This window comes from Corella eumyota, chromosome 1 (assembly GCF_963082875.1).
Source record: "Corella eumyota chromosome 1, kaCorEumy4.1, whole genome shotgun sequence".
Taxonomy (NCBI): domain Eukaryota; kingdom Metazoa; phylum Chordata; class Ascidiacea; order Phlebobranchia; family Corellidae; genus Corella; species Corella eumyota.
In genome coordinates, this window is record NC_137490.1 from 11,425,071 (window position 1) to 11,445,423 (window position 20,353).

General features: G+C 28.3%; 1 protein-coding gene across 2 annotated transcripts in view; it reads left to right on the plus strand.

Moving 5' to 3' along the window:
• LOC145755761 (dynein axonemal heavy chain 1-like) overlaps window positions 1–20,353 on the plus strand; it is a 34,629-nt gene that overhangs the window by 9,720 nt on the left and 4,556 nt on the right. For both annotated transcript variants that reach the window (XM_082572011.1, XM_082572018.1), the window contains exons 23-71: window positions 151–315; window positions 437–558; window positions 729–834; window positions 1,103–1,316; window positions 1,545–1,729; window positions 1,985–2,067; window positions 2,233–2,343; window positions 2,502–2,739; window positions 2,946–3,116; window positions 3,327–3,416; window positions 3,596–3,707; window positions 4,012–4,233; window positions 4,548–4,720; window positions 4,999–5,138; window positions 5,338–5,470; window positions 5,764–5,937; window positions 6,025–6,144; window positions 6,972–7,130; window positions 7,422–7,547; window positions 7,745–7,885; window positions 8,171–8,302; window positions 8,490–8,676; window positions 8,804–8,977; window positions 9,608–9,789; window positions 9,972–10,100; window positions 10,363–10,467; window positions 10,693–10,889; window positions 11,201–11,360; window positions 11,526–11,710; window positions 11,898–12,067; window positions 12,226–12,422; window positions 12,610–12,729; window positions 12,969–13,145; window positions 13,276–13,437; window positions 13,852–14,012; window positions 14,743–14,900; window positions 15,150–15,352; window positions 15,634–15,855; window positions 16,134–16,307; window positions 16,511–16,671; window positions 16,838–17,063; window positions 17,284–17,479; window positions 17,701–17,816; window positions 17,994–18,146; window positions 18,361–18,525; window positions 18,791–19,012; window positions 19,118–19,249; window positions 19,563–19,733; window positions 19,952–20,131. In XM_082572011.1, coding sequence (XP_082428137.1) covers window positions 151–315; window positions 437–558; window positions 729–834; window positions 1,103–1,316; window positions 1,545–1,729; window positions 1,985–2,067; window positions 2,233–2,343; window positions 2,502–2,739; window positions 2,946–3,116; window positions 3,327–3,416; window positions 3,596–3,707; window positions 4,012–4,233; window positions 4,548–4,720; window positions 4,999–5,138; window positions 5,338–5,470; window positions 5,764–5,937; window positions 6,025–6,144; window positions 6,972–7,130; window positions 7,422–7,547; window positions 7,745–7,885; window positions 8,171–8,302; window positions 8,490–8,676; window positions 8,804–8,977; window positions 9,608–9,789; window positions 9,972–10,100; window positions 10,363–10,467; window positions 10,693–10,889; window positions 11,201–11,360; window positions 11,526–11,710; window positions 11,898–12,067; window positions 12,226–12,422; window positions 12,610–12,729; window positions 12,969–13,145; window positions 13,276–13,437; window positions 13,852–14,012; window positions 14,743–14,900; window positions 15,150–15,352; window positions 15,634–15,855; window positions 16,134–16,307; window positions 16,511–16,671; window positions 16,838–17,063; window positions 17,284–17,479; window positions 17,701–17,816; window positions 17,994–18,146; window positions 18,361–18,525; window positions 18,791–19,012; window positions 19,118–19,249; window positions 19,563–19,733; window positions 19,952–20,131 — 7,902 coding nt within the window. The remainder of the gene's footprint in view (window positions 1–150; window positions 316–436; window positions 559–728; window positions 835–1,102; window positions 1,317–1,544; window positions 1,730–1,984; window positions 2,068–2,232; window positions 2,344–2,501; window positions 2,740–2,945; window positions 3,117–3,326; window positions 3,417–3,595; window positions 3,708–4,011; window positions 4,234–4,547; window positions 4,721–4,998; window positions 5,139–5,337; window positions 5,471–5,763; window positions 5,938–6,024; window positions 6,145–6,971; window positions 7,131–7,421; window positions 7,548–7,744; window positions 7,886–8,170; window positions 8,303–8,489; window positions 8,677–8,803; window positions 8,978–9,607; window positions 9,790–9,971; window positions 10,101–10,362; window positions 10,468–10,692; window positions 10,890–11,200; window positions 11,361–11,525; window positions 11,711–11,897; window positions 12,068–12,225; window positions 12,423–12,609; window positions 12,730–12,968; window positions 13,146–13,275; window positions 13,438–13,851; window positions 14,013–14,742; window positions 14,901–15,149; window positions 15,353–15,633; window positions 15,856–16,133; window positions 16,308–16,510; window positions 16,672–16,837; window positions 17,064–17,283; window positions 17,480–17,700; window positions 17,817–17,993; window positions 18,147–18,360; window positions 18,526–18,790; window positions 19,013–19,117; window positions 19,250–19,562; window positions 19,734–19,951; window positions 20,132–20,353) is intronic.

Below are 20,353 nucleotides of genomic sequence, written 5' to 3' on the forward strand. Positions count from 1 at the left end.
CATCACATTGTAAATTTTATTTTAATGAGTCTGTTTTCACCGGTAGACTGGAGTTATTACATCTTACATTTTAAGATTTTATTTTTAATTTAAATATGTTAAAACGCAAATGGCCAAACAAATATTTAAAAATTCTTATTTTTTGTTTAGGATGTGCTGGATGAGTGGTTAGTATGCCAAAGATCCTGGTTGTATTTGGAGCCAATTTTTAGCTCCGAGGACATCAATCGACAACTTCCAGTGGAAGGAAAGAGATATCAGACAATGGAAAGAGTTTGGAGGAAGATCATGAAGAATGCAAATGATAACAAACAGGTAAACAATAACATTTTTATTTTAAGAACAATAATTTTAATTTTGGACATAAATTTAAAAAAAACAATTTTTATACCTAATAGTTTTAAATTATTATTAATTTTTGTTTTTTGCGGCTTAGGTTATCTCTTTGTGTTCTGATTCAAGATTACTTGAAAGTTTAAAAGAATGTAACAAACTTCTTGAACAAGTACAAAAGGGATTGAGTGAATATTTGGAGACTAAAAGAGCTGCTTTCCCAAGGTTAGTTCATTCAATAAATAACTTGAAAATTCCATTTTATATTTATCTTATTTTATATTTTCTTTATTGGTTAATAAAAGAAGTCTTGTTTTTGGCATAATGATGTTTCTGGCTTCTGTTATGACAATTCCACAAAACATGATTGCTTGTTTAATGATGAACTTTTTCAGGTTCTACTTTTTGTCTGATGATGAACTTCTTGAAATCTTGTCTCAAACTAAAGATCCCACTGCTGTGCAACCTCATCTCAGAAAATGCTTTGAAAATATATTTAAGGTAAATATAATGAGATTAACAATTATGTATTTTGTTTATAGGTTTTTAAATAGGTTTTTAATTCAACTCAGAAGCATTAAATTTCTGTTTTAATATTGAGTTACTTTAAATAACAATAACATTTATTTAAAAACATGTAATAAATTACACTTGTTGATTTTTTTTTTTCAACAGCTGCTTAACGATTTTTTTTGTTTCAGGTATTATAAAATTTCTTATAAATATCTTACTAAAGTATTTGTTAAAAAATAATGATTTTTTTTAACAGATCAAATTTGAGAGCGATATGAAGATGACTGAAATGATCTCAGGAGAAGGAGAACATGTTGAGTTTTCGAGAGATCTTTATCCAACTGGGAATGTGGAGGACTGGTTAGGAGAGGTGGAAACGACGATGATGCAGAGTGTAAGGAAACAATGTGAAAAAGCTGTTGAGGCTTATCCTAACACTAAGAGAACTGAATGGGTCCTTGAATGGCCAGGTTTGAATACATTTTAAACATTTAAATTATAAAATTTTGAGGCTAGAAAACTATAATTATTACAAGCAATATTTGGTAAATTGCTTAAATAAAGAAAAACTATTAAATTGTTACAAATGGCAATTGATCAATAACATAATAAAGGACTATGTTGGTAGGAAAATTTTTATTTTTTTTGACAGTTTTTGTTTTTTCACCTACTTTAAAATTAAAAAAAATTGTTACTAGGCCAAGTGGTAATAGGCGGTTCCCAAGTTTATTGGGCAATAACAGTTGAGGAGGCAATCGAATCTGGAAAATTGCCTGAGTTACATCAAAAACTAATTCAAATGTTGGATGACTTGGTAAACCTGGTAAGAGGAAAATTAACAGGTCTTCAACGAATGATGATGTCAGCTTTAATTGTCATTGAGGTTTGTTAGAATGATTGGCTTAAAATTAAAATTTTATTTTTTGTTATTTTTGTTATCTTTTTTCTTTAAAGATAGTTATTTTCATGTCCTTCACCATTTATCTTCATTACTATATACATCAATGAAAATATTAAAAATTTTTTCGTTAATTTTAAAATTTTATTAATTTTGTCATATAAGCATTCTGTTATTGTAATACAGTTTTTTTTTATTTGGGTGAACTAAAATTAATCTTATTTAATATAAAACATTTAGGTGCATGCTCGAGATGTTGTAGGGACATTGTGCGACGAAGAAGTTAAAACTGTCAACGATTTCGAATGGATTAGCCAACTTAGGTATTATTTTATTAAACTTATTAAACAATGTTGTAATAACCCTCTAAATTCAAGACTTGTTTTGTTGTAGAAACCTATTATATTTCTCTAATTCCTAAAATTAAGTTTTATTGTGTTAAGAAAAAAGATTAAGTAAAAAGTTTTTAAATTCTTTTTCTATTTAAGGTATTACTGGCAAAATGATATGTTGGTAAGAGCAGTAAATGCAGAGTTTAAGTATGGCTACGAATATTTGGGAAACACTGGTAGACTGGTCATCACACCTTTGACTGACAGGTTTAAATTCTTGGTTGTATTTTTAAGTAATTAAAATAATTTCACTGACACACAAATGGCTTACTAAATAGAATGCTCTTTTTATCATTATTTTCGCATTTGAATAATTTTGTTAGTGTCTTTTAAATACAGTGAAATAATTTGTAATTGTTTATTAGATGCTATCTTACACTCACTGGAGCTTTGCATTTAAAATTTGGTGGTGCACCTGCTGGTCCTGCTGGAACCGGTAAAACTGAGACAACAAAAGATTTAGGAAAAGCATTAGCCATTCAAACAGTTGTGTTTAACTGTAGTGATCAGTTAGATTTCATGGCTATGGGAAAGTTTTTTAAAGGACTTGCAAGTTCAGGAGCCTGGGCTTGCTTTGATGAGTTTAATCGAATTGACATTGAAGTAATTTAAGTTAAAATTATTTTATTTTTTTAGTGAATAAAAAATGTTATACAATTGTTTTTGCCATATTGCTATTGTATGTCAACGTTGGTATATTAGTTAAAGAGCTTTTCTGTGTAAATAGTTTTCTAATTTTTAATATAAATGTTATCATTGTTATAAGTTATATTTGTACCAAATTCTACTCAATTTCTCATAAAAATTAGGTGTTGTCTGTTGTTGCCCAACAAATCGCAACTATTCAAAATGCCCAAGCTGCTGGTATGGAGAGGTTTATGTTTGAAGGTGTTGAAATTGCATTAAAACAAGCTTGTGCTGTGTTTATCACCATGAACCCTGGGTATGCAGGAAGAACTGAATTGCCTGATAACTTGAAGGTATTATAACTGGTATTATAAATTTTGGTTGGTTTTAACAAATGTATAAATTTTTTTTATTGTGTTTCTTTTTAATTCCCATTATATATGTGCAATAAATTTTCACGGCAAATTTTGCCTATTGATTGTGGTTGGTTTTAAACAACGAATACTAGTAAATTTTTGTATTAACTTAATATATTTTTGTATTAATTAAATTTTGTTTATTAGGCTTTGTTTCGGCCAGTAGCCATGATGGTTCCTGATTATGCCATGATTGCTGAAATTTCACTCTACAGTTTTGGGTTCAGCAATGCAAAGGTAAATACTGAATTAAATTTTTTTTTTTATTTATATATATATATTTTTATAATTGTAATATTTTATTTTTAATATTGAGCATTTTAGTCTAAGAGTTTTAATTTAGTATTTTTTGGACAAACTGAATTTATAAATTTCGGTCTGTTAATTATTAATTATGCCTAAATTTGTTTTTGTAGCATCTAGCCAAGAAAATTGTAACAACATTTAAATTGTCATCAGAACAACTTAGTTCTCAGGACCATTATGACTTTGGCATGAGAGCTGTAAAAACTGTCATTTCTGCTGCTGGTAATTATTGTTATACATAAATTTTTTTCATCTAAACTTTTTTTATTACAATAAAATTTTATATTTTTTTATAATTTTTATAAAATGAAGCTTATGGACAATATATATTAATGTATGTGAAATTTATAATCCTACAAAATAAATAAAGCTGTCATTTGTAGTGAACAGGTAAATTATCACGGACAAATCTCAGTTGAGAGTTGCAACTATAATACGACAATCAAAGTGCCTACTGTATTGCATGCAATTAAGTAGTAAAAAAATTATGACTTAAAAAATATTGCAAATTTTTTTTTAAATTAAGGTAACTTAAAACGAGAACATCAAACTATGGATGAAGAAGTGATTTGTCTGCGTGCGATCCGTGATGTCAACGTGCCCAAGTTCTTATTGGACGATTTAAAACTTTTCCGAGGTATTGTGTCTGATTTGTTCCCCAAAATTAAAGAAGAAGCAATTGATTATGGAATCCTAATGGAGTCTATTCAAGATGCTTGCCCTAAAATGGGGGTGCAAGCTGTTGAAGGTAAATTTTGTATTTGAAAATGTTTAAAATATTTTAAATGTGTCTTATAGACCAAACCTTTCAACAAGTTTTTGATTTAAAAGGTTTTGTTATCTAAATAGTGATTGTACTAAAACATAACTACCTTGAATTCCAATTTAAAAAAAAAAATTTATTATAAAAGTTACAGTAATTAATTGATTTTGTGAAATTAAATGGGCTTTGACTTAAATGCTATAGGCTATATTGGATATTGTATACATGAGACATTGAATAAATGTTTTTTCAAATTACTCAAATTTACCTTTTTTTGATTTTCTGGTTTCTTTATTCAGGTTTTGTTACCAAATGTATCCAACTTTATGAAACCACAGTGGTGAGACACGGTCTCATGTTGGTGGGACCTACTTGCTCGGGTAAAACGAAATGTTATAATGTGCTGGCAAAAGGTTTGACTCAACTCAAAGGACAACCTTCAATTAGTGGTGGAACATATGAAGCTGTACATGTATGTCAAAGTCAAAATAAACAATAGATTTTTAACTTTTTGGCAACATTTATTTATGAGATTTTAGTTACTTAACCATGTGTTTATATCTAAATTATGTTAAATATTATTTTACAAGTAAGCAAAAAATTGTATTGAAATATATCTCTAGAATATCCATTTTGTATTTTTTGTCTACATTTTGGGTAAGAGTAAAAATTAGGATACTAGTTTACTTATTAAGTTTGCTCAAATTATGATATATTAAGTAGTTAAACTGTTATAACATTATAATTCAGACAAGTGTGTTGAACCCAAAATCAATTACAATGGGTCAGTTGTATGGTGAATTTGATGCAATGACTCATGAGTGGACTGATGGGATATTATCAACTCTCATCAGACAAGGAGTTGCTGCAACTGATCATGATAAAAGATGGTATGTAATTAATGTTAAATATCAAAATTGTTTTTTTGGATTTTTGTTCTTAATCTTCACGAATTAAGAATGTTTGTTACTCTAACTCAGTCTTAAGTTGACTAAGGCATTTTGAATATTAACAATCATAATTGTCTGAATTATACTGTGGTTTGGGTTTAACTAAGTAGGAGATTAAATTTTTGCTGTTTTGTTTTAGGTACATGTTTGATGGTCCGGTAGATGCTGTATGGATTGAAAACATGAACACGGTGTTGGATGACAACAAAAAATTGTGTTTAAGCAGTGGTGAAATCATTAAGTTAACCGAGCACATGACTATGATGTTTGAGGTAAAAAAAATGTGAATATAAGGTTTATGATAACAACATTTAAATATATAAAAGAAAGTTGATAAAGTTAAAAATATAAAAGTTAAAGTTAAAAATATAAAAGTTGTAAATACTAACATTTGATAAATTTTTTAAACCTATTAAGAAAATTTAATGATAACAAGTTAAAAGATGCGTTAAAATTGTTAGTGTTAAATATTCGTTTTCAATATGTTTTTTTTACATTTTATTGTTTATTTAAAACATAAATGTATTATAAAACAATTTTATTTTAAAACCAATTGATTATTCAGGTTGCTGATCTAGCTGTAGCTTCACCTGCAACTGTGTCAAGATGTGGAATGGTGTATTTAGAACCTGGTTATATTGGTTTGAAACCGTTTGTTCTATGCTGGATGCTAAAACTACCTGATCCCATTTTACCATACCAAGAAAAACTACAAAGCTTGTTTGATAGATTTTTAGAGGTTAGTGTAGTTTGATTTTTGTTTTACATATATTTTTCTAGAATATGATATTTTTGAAAATTAAAATTATAAAATTTATTTTTTTAGTCGTCTGTTGCTTTTGTGAGGCATGATCTAAGGGAAATTGTGGCATCTGTTGACGCCAATCTTACTTTTGGCCTTCTTAACTTTTTGGATTGCTTCTTTGCCCCTTTTATTCCTAAAGAGGTACTTTTTTAAAACAAAGTTAATGTTAAAACTAATTTAGGCTAATTATTTTTTGCATAAAATGTTAACAACCCATGCTACAAATATATTTGTTTTTTATATATTTTTTTATATATATAAAAAAAAGTCTTCGATTTGGATACATTGTTCTTTCTCAAAACTAAAAAAACTGCTGTTTAAATAACTTTTTAAATCTAATATCTTACCCAAACTAATTTAACTTGGTTTGTAAGCCTGTTGTAAAAGCAAGCACAAGAGCAAACAGCAGATTTGCAAAGTATATGAGCAGAGTAAGTTTGCATCCAAGTAATTTTAGCACTGGTCTAATTTACCACAAAATTTATTTTATTAAAAACTAACAAAATTTGATATTTTAGACTGAATAAATAAAGTTATGTGCATGTAGCTTTAGACTATTTTGCTTTTTTTCTTATATCAATCTAAATTGTGAAAAAGTAGGCTGACTTTTAGTGTTATATTGCTAGAAAAAAGGAAGAAATAGATAAATGTTTAGATACCTCTTTACAATTTGCATGTTATTACTGTACTAGCACTGTATGTATTTTTGTTTATACCTTACCTTATTTTAAATAGTATTAAATTGTTTAAGCCTTAATTATTCTATTATTAAATCAGTAATTTTAATTAACTTTTTTAATTTCTTATGTGTAGATAGGTATATTTTGCATGTATGTTTAAATACTGTAGGACGGTTTTTCTTATGTTTAAAAAACAATATTTGTTGTTTTGTTAACTGTAAGTGTTTGTTAAATGCGGTATATAACCTTACCTGTAAATTAACTTAATTATTAAATCAAATGTTGCAGGGAGAACCAACTTTTAGTGATTCACAGTTGGAAAAAATCTCGCAGTTGATTGAACCCTGGTTTTTCTTTGCACTAATATGGAGTGTGGGTGGAACAACTGACAATGATGGAAGACAAAAGTTCAGCGATTATTTAAAAAAGAGAATGAAAGAGGAAAATGTATGGCTTTATTTTTAAACTAGCTTTCTCTTGTAACATAAGTTAGACTCTGGCCATTCTACATTTATAATTTTAATTTTTTTTTTGCCATTTGTGACACTTTTAAGTTGGGTTTTAGAATTTTCTTTCTTTTAGTACCAAATAAGTAAGCCAACAAGCTTTTAGATAAATCATAATTTTTAATGGTAAATATTTTAATTAAACCGTAAAATAACCCTTTTAACATTAAGTAAGGACCTTCTTTAAATTAAACTAATTAATTTATATACTAAAGTAGATATTTTAATTTAGATTGAGTTGCAATTCCCCGATGCTGGTTTAGTTTATGATTATCAGTTGGATGATGCAGGGATTTCAAAGAAAACAAAACCAGGGGATGAGGACGATGAAGAAACTTCACATAATGAGTTGCATGAGGTTTGAATTTTTTTTTTTTAATTTAATATTTTATTTTTTTCTAATTTTTAATACTTTTTTATGTAAAAAAATTGTAAACTCAAGTACAATTTTATTACATCGACCTTTTTTAATTTTTTCGGTAGTAATTTTTTTTCTTTTTAATAACACTTATTTAGATTAAAACTTTTTATATTAAAATTATGTTTTTTTGAAAGGTTTGTTGGAGAAATTGGATGGAGAGTGCTCAAAATTTTAAAATCTCGCCAACCACTCCTTATGCTGATATTATTGTTCCTACTATTGACACAATTAGAACTTCTATGCTTACCGAACTTCTTATTATAAATAAACATCAGGTTGTACTTAGTTCTTTTATTTAAAAAAATTTACAACTCAAACATAGGATCACAAAAGTCAACCTAACCCAGTCTCGAGTTGCATCTGGCTGTTTTTGGTATTATATGATATTGCAAGATAACTAACCTACTAATATGATTTGGGTGGTTTATCGCCTTACTTAATCACACTTTGACATAAAGTCAGTGAAAATTAAACCAACGACCTCATGTTGTAAAGCCAAGGATCCCAACTACTCTTTCACGCCACCAATGTTATTTGAACATTCAATTTTTGTTATCTAGGTTTTGGTAGTTGGACCAACAGGTACAGGTAAAACTGTGGTGTTGGCTGAAAAGTTGTTGAAAGGAATGCCTGCAGAATATATTCCAAACTTTATGATGTTTTCTGCTAAGACATCTGCCAATCAAACACAAGTATAACAAGTTTTATATTGTGTTTTTTATTTTAAACCTGCTTAAGATGTATCAGTAAATTAACATCAATAATTCTAGCTGTAAATTTATATCAAATAACAGGGTTTAATTTAGACAATTTTTTAGAAAATTTAAAAAAAATTTAATATTCAAACATCTGACAATAAATTCAACTATTTAATTTTAGGATCTTATTGATGGAAAATTAGATAAACGTCGTAAAGGTGTGTTTGCTCCTCCATTGGGCAAATATGCAGTGTTCTTTATTGATGATCTGAACATGCCATCACTTGAAACTTATGGAGCTCAACCTCCTATTGAGTTGTTAAGACAGTGGATGGATCACCATGGATGGTATGACAGAAAAGCAATCGGTGAGTGTCAAAAGTGAATACAGCAAAAAAATAAACATTTTGTTAAAGTAACTGTTGTATTTTATAAAGGAAAGGTTTAAATATTTTTAGAAATGTGTTTACCAAATTTATTTAACACTTTCACTAGGTTCTTTCCGAACCCTTGTTGACATATCGTTCTTGTGCGCAATGGGGCCTCCTGGTGGTGGTCGTAACCCGATCACAGCTAGATTTCTTCGACATTTTAACTATGTAACATGTACTGAAATGGGTGGTGAGAGCAAATCAAGAATTTTCAACACAATTGTTTCAAGTTGGCTTTGTAAGTTATTGAATTCAATAATTAATATCAAAATATAAATTCTCTGAAATGTTTTAGGTATAATATATTTGTTTAAATAATTTACTTGTTTAACTTGGTGAAGTGTCTGCTAGTTTTAAAGTATTAAAATATAGTAAACAGTATTTAGTTTCATGTGAAGTACATATTACAAGGTTGGATAAGTATTGCAAAATAGTAAGATTAAAAAAATAAAAGTTAAGTTAAAAAAATATGTTTAAGAAAGTATTATTAGTCAAGTACTTTAGTCTGCACTGTTGATTTAGATCTGCTTTTATTTTTTTTTTCACAGGGGGCCTTAGAAGCATCATTAGTTTTAAAAGTAAGTGAAGTTATTATAAAATGGCAAGAGTAAATTTATAAAAATAAAAAAAATTTATACAGAAACTAGTGAAATAAGAACATTTTAGTTTTATTTAATTCTTTAGAAAAGATATTGTAAGGAACTTAAATTATATTGCTTAACTTAGCTCAAATAAAATTTTATGCCTTAAAATAATATTATATGAATATCTCAAAATAACTTTAAATACTTAATAAATTAAAATTGTAATATAATATGTTTTGTATGTAAACAATGTACTTTTGATTAAAATCTAATTTTTATTCCAGCTCCTGCTTCACAGGACATTCAAGATTTATGCAGTGACCTTGTAAACAGTACAGTTGAGGTTTACGAACTTATAACCACCCAGTTGTTACCCACACCTGCAAAATCTCATTACACTTTTAACCTGAGAGATTTATCCAAAGTGTTTCAAGGCATGCTAATGATGGAGGTCTCAAAAGTCGAGGTAAATAATAATAAAAAAAAAATTCGTGGTTTTTGTAGTAAAATCAATCAAATTGTTGGTATTATTTAAATTTTTATTTAAAATATTTGTATATTGTATATCACATGTTTTAACTTATTTTTGGTTAAAACACAAAACTTACAATAACTTATTATTTTAACATAAAAAACTTATTTTTGCAGTCAAAGGAGATACTTTTACGATTATGGTATCATGAAAGTTGTCGAGTGTTTCAAGATAGATTGGTAAACAATGAAGACCGAAATTGGTTCTCTGATCAACTCGAAAATAAAATCAAGAACATTTTTAAGGTTTGGTTTCCCAAAGGAATGATTTTTCTAAATAAAATTATTTCGATTTAAAAAAAATAGCAAGTCCAATATATGTAACATTTTTTGTTAAATGCAATTGCTTAAAAACACTAGGCTAAATTTTTCTTATAATAAAAAGCTGTTAAATTTAAATGTGAAAAATTAAACAAAGAAAATTCAACTGTATATAATAAATTCGTATTTCGTATTTAAACATTTAATTATATTAAAAACATTTTACTAAATGTTTATTTCTTTTTAGCTTGATGTTGATGCAGTTCTTCCACAAAGACCTGTTCTATTTGGTGATTTTTTCAACACAAGTTCAGATGTTAAACTCTACGTCTACATTGAAGACCAACCAAAGGTATTTAGTTCAACTATTTTAAACAAATTTCAGTCTTCCATAAATCTTTTTGTTAGTGGTATATAACACATCGTTTTGTTAGTGGTATATAACACAGGGGTATAAGTTTAATTTGTAATTTTGCATTCAAAAATTAATTTAAAATCAAGCCAAGATCACTTCTTTAAAAAAGATTAAAATTTGGATTTTCTATTAAAAATAAATTTCAAAAATGAAAAAAATTAGATGATTTCAATAATGGAGGAATTCTTGGAAGATTACAACCAAGTCAATACAGCTCAAATGAAGTTGGTTTTGTTCATGGACGCTGTGCAGCATGTTTGTCGAATATCTCGAATCATCAGACAACCTCTTGGTAATGCTTTGTTGCTGGGTGTGGGTGGAAGTGGAAGGCAATCACTTTCAAGACTGGCAACCTACATGTAAGTTTCGAAAATATTGTATTTGTTTTTTAATGTTTCTTACCTGTTTATAAGATTGTCAAAGCCATTCAAGAAAGGTGTCTTTAGTATAATTATTAGTACAAATATTAAAAAAAAAAATACATTAAGATTATTTAAAAAGCTAGTTAAGGCAACTGTATTATTAAAATTCAACTACAGATGTTTTAGTATTCAGCTATCAGCTTTTAATATAAATGTATCATCAAAATAAGGAATTTTTTTCGACAAGGTTCAAGGCCTAATGCTAAATTCCATATTAAGTAAATTATAATTAACTTGTTTTCTAATAGAGCTGATTATGAGTTGTTTCAAATTGAGTTGGCGAAGAATTATGGTGTACCAGAGTGGAGAGAAGATATAAAAAAATGTATGTTAAAGGCTGGACTACAAAACCAACCTATCACTTTCTTGTTTAGTGATACACAAATTAAAAGCGAATCGTTTTTGGAGGTAAGTAATTGTTGCAAAATGAATTGTTAGATGAAAAACAGATTTTAATTTTATTCCTAGCAAACCATTAATAAATTTAAACCAAGTTCTTAAAAAAAATCTAAAGTTCTGCAACAGTTTTTTTTTGGAAAAAAAAATTGTTTTACATTTTTTACCATTTTTAAGGATTTGAACAACATTTTAAACTCTGGTGATGTGCCCAACATTTATGCATTGGAAGATCAGGATAATATTTTTGGTGCAATGAAACCAATAGTCATGGATCAAGAACTTCCACCAACCAAGTCTAATTTGTTTAATGCTTTTACAAAGAGAGTCAAAGCAAATCTTCACACCATTTGCTGCATGAGGTAAGTTATATTTTTCCCAGGTATTCAAGTTTAATAGTTTTTGTTATTTTAAAGATCTTATTAAATTTTAGAATATTTTACCATTTTTATTAAAAAAAGTGAATTATAATTTTAATTTGTCTTAGTAAATGCAAGTTATTTAAAAAAACGCAAAAGTACATTTATTTTATTTTTATCTGTATTTTAGCCCCATTGGTGAAATTTTCCGTGCTCGCTTGCGTATGTTCCCCTCCCTTATCACATGTTGTACAATTGATTGGTTTAGTGAGTGGCCAGATCAGGCTTTGGAAAGTGTTGCCAACACTTTCTTGGGTGAAATTACAGACATTGATATGTCTAATGAAGCACTTATGAAAGGTGAATGTAAAAGCTATCTATTTATTATACAGATACACATATATTGTTATAAATATATATTTCAGAAAGCAAAAAATTGCAAAACTTGAAGTCAGAATATGGTTTCTATGTATTGGTTTAATTTATGTCTTATTAATTTATTTTTTTGTTATTTTTAGGAATGGTTGAAATGTGTGTTACAATGCACCAGTCTGTTGCATCAAAATCTAAACTGTTTTTGGCCGAACTTTCAAGGCATAATTATGTTACTCCAACTTCTTATTTGCAATTATTGAGCATTTTTAGCAAACTTGTTGGCATGAAACTTAAAGAGCTGACAACAAATAGAAACAGAATGAAAATTGGGCTTGATAAGGTAAAGTAACAATATATTTGATTTAAAACATATATAAAAACCCAAATAAAATTTTATTTTTCAATAAATTTTCATTATTTTTTTGAACCTAGGTTATTATAGGTACTTATTATATTTTGCCTAAGTTGTGTGGTTATTTATTATCCTGGACACACAATGTTAATAAAGTGTTTATTTTGTATTGTAGTTGTTAAGAACAGCAGATGATGTGGCAAAAATGCAGGAAGAACTGGAAACAATGCGACCACTTTTAACTGAAGCACAAGTGGAAACTGTGGCTACGATGGAGAAAATTGAAGTTGACACGGTAATTTCTGTTTTGATTTAAAAACATATTTTATAAATTAGTTAAGCGATAAAAAAATTAAACTAGAAAAGTTTTTAATGAAATGCTCTTCCGATATTTTACATATTGCTAAAATTTTGTTTTATTTTCTAGTTATTTGAGATTATATTTATTTAAAATTTTTATAACTACATAACTTATTTTGTTTACCTAATAAAAGGGGTATAAATGTTGTTGTTATAACCAAACTTGTGTTTCAGGTTGTTGCAAAAGAAACTCAGGTAGTTGTCCAGAAACAGGAAGCAGAGGCTACAATACAGGCTGAGACATCGCAAGAGATTGCTGCTGATGCACAGAGAGATTTGGATGAGGCTTTACCTGCCTTGGAAGCTGCTTTGGCCAGTTTAAAATCTCTAAACAAGAACGATGTCACTGAGGTTGGTTATTGTGGTTTTTTGGTACTAGTTTTTTTTTAAGGAAGTAAAACCTGGTTGTATTTAATTGAAAATATTGCTATTGCAATCGCACAAGGGTAAAATTTAATAGGACTTAAAAACTCCTTTATAGGTTAGGGCTATGATGAGGCCACCAGCTGGTGTAAGAATGGTAATAGAGGCAGTTTGTATTATGCAAAATGTTAAAGCAAAGAAGGTAGCAGGGGAGAAGATTGGAACAAAAGTTGATGATTATTGGGAACCTGGAAAAGCTTTGCTGCAAGATCCTACAAAGGTGGGTTTATTTTTTATGTTAACGGTTCACTAATATGTAAACTTGACAACAACCTGCCTTTCAGTTGGAATTTCAATTGTTGTCATATGTTTACTATTCTAAACTCATACATACCTGCAATAATTTTTACCACAAATGACAGTTTTATTTATTCTGAAGGCCCATAAATTAAACACATATTTAATATTGTCAACTTAGCTCAATCATATATAGATAGCATTTTAAACAAAATAATTTTTAATAAAATAATTTAAAAAATGGATTTTATATTGTAGTTAGCTTTATATTATACTTATTTTTAACGTTTTTATGTAGATTATTTTAAATAGTGTTATGAAAATATCTTTAATTTCTTTGGACAATTTAAAGTTTTTAAGTCTTAAGTTAACCTAATAATACAAAATCTACTTCTAGTTTTTAGAGTCTTTGTTTAAATATGACAAGGACAACATCACTGAGACAGCTATAACAAAAATTCAACCCTACATTGATAATGAGGATTTTATGCCAGCTGCTATAGCAAAAGTATCTAAAGCTTGTACATCTATTTGTCAGTGGGTGCGAGCTATGCACAAGTAAGTACAAGTAAAATATATCAGTTTAGTCACTGTGAATAGCTAAATTACGTACTTATAAAACAACACATTACCATATATTACGATTATGAGAATATATATAACAGTTGAAGTAAAGCTTATACAATTCCCAGTTTTAATTGCGATCCTATACAAATTATAATGCATTTAATTGTTGATCTATATTAATTTATATGAAATTTTTTATTAATTAATTTTTCTTTCAATTTATTTATCCTTGATGTGAAAAAGTCAACTTCATGGCCAAACATAAAGTAACATATTTAGTTTGGGATATTACATTTTAAATACCTCATAACTAATATGCAAATTGAATTTGGGTTATACTGTTTATGGCACCTTAAGGTTGCTGCAGTATAAAAGCTGTAAGATTAAATCTAGGGCCATATGTAAGTATAGACCGGCAGCTTGATGTAGTGGTGAGAACACTTGCTACACCACACACGACGTTGTGAGTTCAATCCCCACTGATCTCATGCTGTAGCGCCCTTGAGTAAGGCACTATAAACGGTACAAACTTCTGCTGACCCAGCACTTAATTAGCAGTAAAATTATTGGGCAATTATAATACATAATATCCCAAACTGCCACAGGCAACTCGAGACTGGGTCAGAGTAAGTTGTGCATTCAACTTTCCCACATCGAGGGTAAAGAAAAAAAAGAGCCTGGTTTATGTAAAAATGCCAAATAAAATGTTGTTTAATCTTAGATACCATTATGTGGCAAAGGGCGTTGCTCCTAAAAGGGCAGCCTTGGCACAAGCTCAATCTGAATTGGCCAAAACCCAAAAAATTTTGGATGAGGCCAAAGCTAAATTAGATGAAGTTGAACAAGGTATTGCAACACTACAAGAGAAGTTCACACAATGTAAGTAGTGTTATCATATGTTATTTTGGTAATCAGTATATAAAGATTTTTTTGTCAAATATTTTGCCTTTTGATTATAACTGTTTTATTGTATGAAATGAATGTTTTGTAATTTGTTTGTACAAATATATTTGCATTAAAATTGAGCTAAAGGCCATCTTATTTTGGTAACCAAGTATTTATTAATTGCAAAATTCACATTAATAAATAATCAATTTTAAATTAAAATATTTTGATTTTTTAAAACAGGTGTTAATAAAAAAGAGGAACTAGAAAAGAAATGTAATCTGTGTGAGGAAAGATTAATAAGAGCTGATAAACTTATTAATGGGCTGGCTGATGAGAAAATTCGATGGCATGAAACGGTCACCAACCTGAATCACATGATAGCAAATATAATTGGTGATGTAATGGTGTCCGCCGGCTTTGTGGCATACTTGGGTGCCTTCACTGTAAGTTGGTTTGAAAAGTGAAATTGTTGTTAAAATTGCATAAAATAGAGAAAAATTTAAATTGAAGTTTATATTTTTAATTGTAATGATTTTTCTTAACATAAAGATACAATAAGATTAAGTTTATATTTTAAATAATTTTTCAGATTTAAACTAGTAAATGTATCATTAAAACAGAATATCATTACAAAATCATGTAATAAAGTGTGTTAGTTTTAAATTAGTTAAAATTTATTTTTTTATTTATTTTGTTAATATACTTATCTTATAACTTGTATTAGGGAGAGTATAGAGCTTCCTTGTTACATGAATGGAAAGATCATTTGGTTTCCTGTAATGTACCTAGAACAGAATCACCAAGTCTTGTTTCAACCCTTGGTGACCCTGTAAAGATCAGAAATTGGCAGATTTATGGTTTGCCCCGTGACAACCTGAGTGTTGAAAACGGTGTCATTGTTCAATATTCTAAGAGGTGGTCACTTTTTATTGATCCCCAAGGACAGGTTTGTTAAGTTGGTAGTTAACTTGTTTATGAATAAATCAATTATAAAAATATTGATTTAAATGAACTAAAACCTTTTTAATATATTGCAACATCAAACTAAGATGTTGAATTATATAGAATAGCAAAATTGATAGTTAACTTAATAACATTTTAAAGCATTTTTTTGGTAATTTAACATTGCCAAATTTTTTTTCGAAAATGATTTTATTGCTTGTTATATTAGTCTAAAAATTCGAAGATAATATAAATATATCTGAAATTAAATAATTTTTTTAGGCTAACAAATGGATTAAATCAATGGAAAAAGACAATGGTCTTGATGTAATAAAGTTGACTGATCGTGATTTCTTAAGAAGTTTAGAGAATGCCGTTAGGTTTGGAAAACCAATGATTTTAGAGAATGTATTAGAAGAATTAGATCCAGCTATTGAACCTATATTACTTAAACAGGTTAATTGTGCTTCTTATTTACAAACATACAATTTTTAAATACAGAAATAGATTAATTTTTAAAATGTTAACCATAAGTTTATTACATGCTAGTTAAAATTAAGGTATAAAAAATATGTTTTTCAGCCTTTTATAGTAATAACGGCTTTGGAATAAGTAAACAGTATATAAACAACTTTGTTTTACTTTGTAAATTTTGTTAGACATTTAAACAACAAGGAGGTACTGTGATTAAACTTGGAGATGCAGTAATACCATACCACGACGACTTTAAACTTTACATCACAACCAAGTTACCCAATCCTCACTACACCCCTGAGGTATCTGTAAAAGTAACTGTGGTCAATTTCACCCTTGCACCAAGGTAATATAAAGCATTGTATTATATTTTTTGATAAATATATTGTAATGTTAAAAAAAACACAGAAAAAATAAATTAAGCTTTTGGCAAATTTTTTTTAATTGTTATTTTTTACCAAATTTTAAAAGTTTTCACCTAAAAATTTTAACTTATAAATTGGTTCACTTAGTGGTTTGGAAGACCAACTTCTCGGTCGGGTGGTTGCAGAAGAAAGACCAGATCTGGAAGAGGCAAAGAACCAGCTGATTGTCTCCAACGCCAAAATGAAACAAGAATTAAAGGAAATAGAAGATCAAATTTTATACCGACTGAGTGCCACTGAAGGGAATCCTGTTGACAATGTTGAACTGATTGAAGTTCTGGAACAATCGAAAATAAAAGCTGGGGAAATTAAGGTCATTTTATGAAATATATATTTGACTAAGATTTATATAAATGTTTATTTTTAGTTTACTTTTTTTATGTGCACAATTTTTTTCCAAAAATTTTTACATTTTATTTATTAACCTAAGTTTACCCTTTTCTGTAAACCTAAAAGTACAATTTCTAAAAAATTAAATTAAAAAATTTTTTTTTTCTATTTTACTATAAATTATTCTTCATCTTATATTCCAGGCTAAAGTGGTAATTGCTGAACAAACAGAGAAAGACATTGATGCAACACGATCTCAATACATTCCTGTGGCTGTCCGCACTCAAATCTTGTTCTTCTGTGTGTCTGATCTCGCTAACATTGATCCCATGTATCAATATTCATTGGAGTGGTTTGTGGGCATTTTCTTGAGCTCTATTGCCAATGCTGAAAGAGCAGGTAAGTCGATACTTTTTGAGAGAGTTAAATTTAAGTCGAAATTACATCTTGGATATCGATACTTCTGTTTACTTTTTTAGTTATGATTTTTGTAAATATTTTGAAACGTACTGTAGGAATAAATTTTGACATTTTAATTAAAATAGCAACTATGTTGATCAAAACAAATAAGGTTATAAAAAAACTAAGGTATACTTACTAACAGATAATAATGTTTTTAGACACCATTGAGAAAAGAATTGTTAACATCAATGAATACAACACTTTCAGTCTTTACTCAAATGTTTGTAGATCCTTGTTTGAGAGACACAAGCTCATGTTTGCATTTTTGCTTTGTGTAAGTTTATCTCTTGTCATTAATTTAATGTTTTTATAAAAATTTCGTCTAGATATTATTTCTATAATAGTAAAAAAGAGTACTTTAATTTTTTTTTTAAATTAAAAATTGAAAAAAAAAAACGAACATATTTTGTTACATGAAATAATGAAAATCTGTGAATTTCTTTCTTTTTAGATCCGGATCCAAATGAATGAAGACAAGATCAACCCAGATGAATGGAGGTGGATGTTAGCTGGTGGAACCCATGTCCCAGAGAAACTTCCGAATCCTTCTCCGGATTGGATCTCCGATCGATCCTGGGGTGACATCCTCATGTTAGCTGCTCTAGTAAGATTTTATTTACTATAAATAAAAATAAAATTCTTTAATTATTAAAGTTTAAGTATTTATATAAAATAAGAATTGTTAGTTTTTAATTTTGAAAAGAAAGAGGGGTTAAAAATTTTAGCGGTTAAATTTTTTTTTAAATTTTAAGGGTTAAAAATTTTTAATGAAAGAGGGGTTAAAAGTTTGTATTTCTAAATTTTTTGTTTTTTATTAGCCCAAGTTCTCCAAGTTTGCTGAAGATTTTAAAAACCACTTGGATGGATTCAAGGGAATATTTGATTCCTCGCAACCCCACAGAGAAGATATGCCTGGTCAGTGGAATACTGAACTGGATGACTTTCAGAAGATTATTGTGCTCAGATGCTTGAGGCTGGATATGGTAAACTCACTTGGATTATTATAATTTACTATTTAACTAAAATTTGAATTGTTCAAGTTTAAATGTAAAATATATTTTAAAATATCGTAAGAAAATTTAGCATTGTAATAAAGTGTGACAATTTAGATTGTTTTAATGGTAGAAATTATTACAAATTAATCTTACTCTGCATAGTAGATATATAAGGGTTAAAAATATAAGAATAACCTGATATCTTACGTTTAAAAAAAAATTACATATTATAACAAAATACTTTACTTTGCAGGTTACCAATGCCATGCAAGATTATGTTGCCAGATACATGGGTCAACGGTTTATTGAGCCCCAAACAAGCGATCTGGGGCTTGTATTTAAAGATTCATCTCCCATCACTCCCCTTATTTTTGTTTTGTCAGCCGGTACTGACCCAGCTGCTGATTTGTATAAATTTGCTGATGAAATGAGATTTTCAAAAAAGTTGTCAGCCATTTCACTTGGCCAAGGGCAGGTTTGTTATTTTAAAAACTACTGTTAATATAAAAAAATTATTAAAAAATGAATATTTGCAAAATAATTTTTAAGCATTATAAATATTTGTAAATATTCACTGTAGGGTCCTCGAGCAGAGGCACTGATAAGAAGTGCAATGGATCGAGGAAAATGGGTCTTCTTCCAAAACTGTCATCTTGCACCAAGTTGGATGCCAAGTCTTGAGAGGTTGATTGAATCCATAGATCCTGATAAGGTTTTTAACAATGTTAATTTATATGTGATCAAGCTTGATGGCTATTTATACTGTATATACACATATGTAAAATTACTTGAAGAGTATATTGGTTGCAAGCAGCAACAATATTAATACAACCAGTATACAACTAAAATTTAAAAGTGAATTACATTTAATTATCAATTTTACATTTTTAACTCATATCTAGTTCTTTTTTGTAAAGGTAAAATTTAGAAACTTTAACAACAAACAGTAATTTAATATAATTTAAAACAATAAAAATAATATTTTTAGCAGAAAACTTTTAAATTTAACAAATCTGTTACTTCAGGTACATCGCGATTTCCGTTTATGGCTAACATCGATGCCCAGCAACAAATTTCCAGTCTCAATTCTTCAGAATGGAAGTAAAATGACAATTGAGCCCCCTCGTGGTATCAAAGCTAACCTGTTGAGAGCTTACATGGCACAAAATGATGACTTCCTAAATTCCTGTAGTAAGGTAAGTGTGTTAAAATTTAAATTTTTTTTTACTTTATTAATAAAAGCCCAACCATAAGGTTAGTGTGGCTTTTGTAAAATTGGTTTTATTTCGGATTGTGTTTTTAAAAATGCATATTTTTTGTTATTTTAGTTTTCTTTGTTATTTTTTAATGGCATGTTATAAAAATTGTATTTAAATTAAAAAAAATAATATTAGAGCATTTACATTTGTTAAAGGTTGGTGTGTTCAAGTCTTTACTCTTTTCTCTTTGTTTGTTCCATGGAGTTGCTATTGAAAGGAGAAAATTTGGAGCTCTAGGTTTTAACATTCCTTATGAGTTTACTACTGGAGATTTGAGGATTTGTATTTCGCAGTTGAAGATGTTTTTGGATGAATATGAAGAAATTCCGTTTAAGGTAGCTGAAAACTTTTGTTTTAGCACATTAAATTTGAACTTTATATAAAATACAAATTTAATAATTTTACTTTAAAAAGTAAATCAGTATTAATAGGATTAGTCCAAAAATATTTTTATACTTAACTTAAAAGTATTCACAGACAGTCCCATTAGTTTTGTTTTATCATAATTGTATGGTGTTATGGATTCTCTTGTTATAGTAACATTAGATAACTAGTTA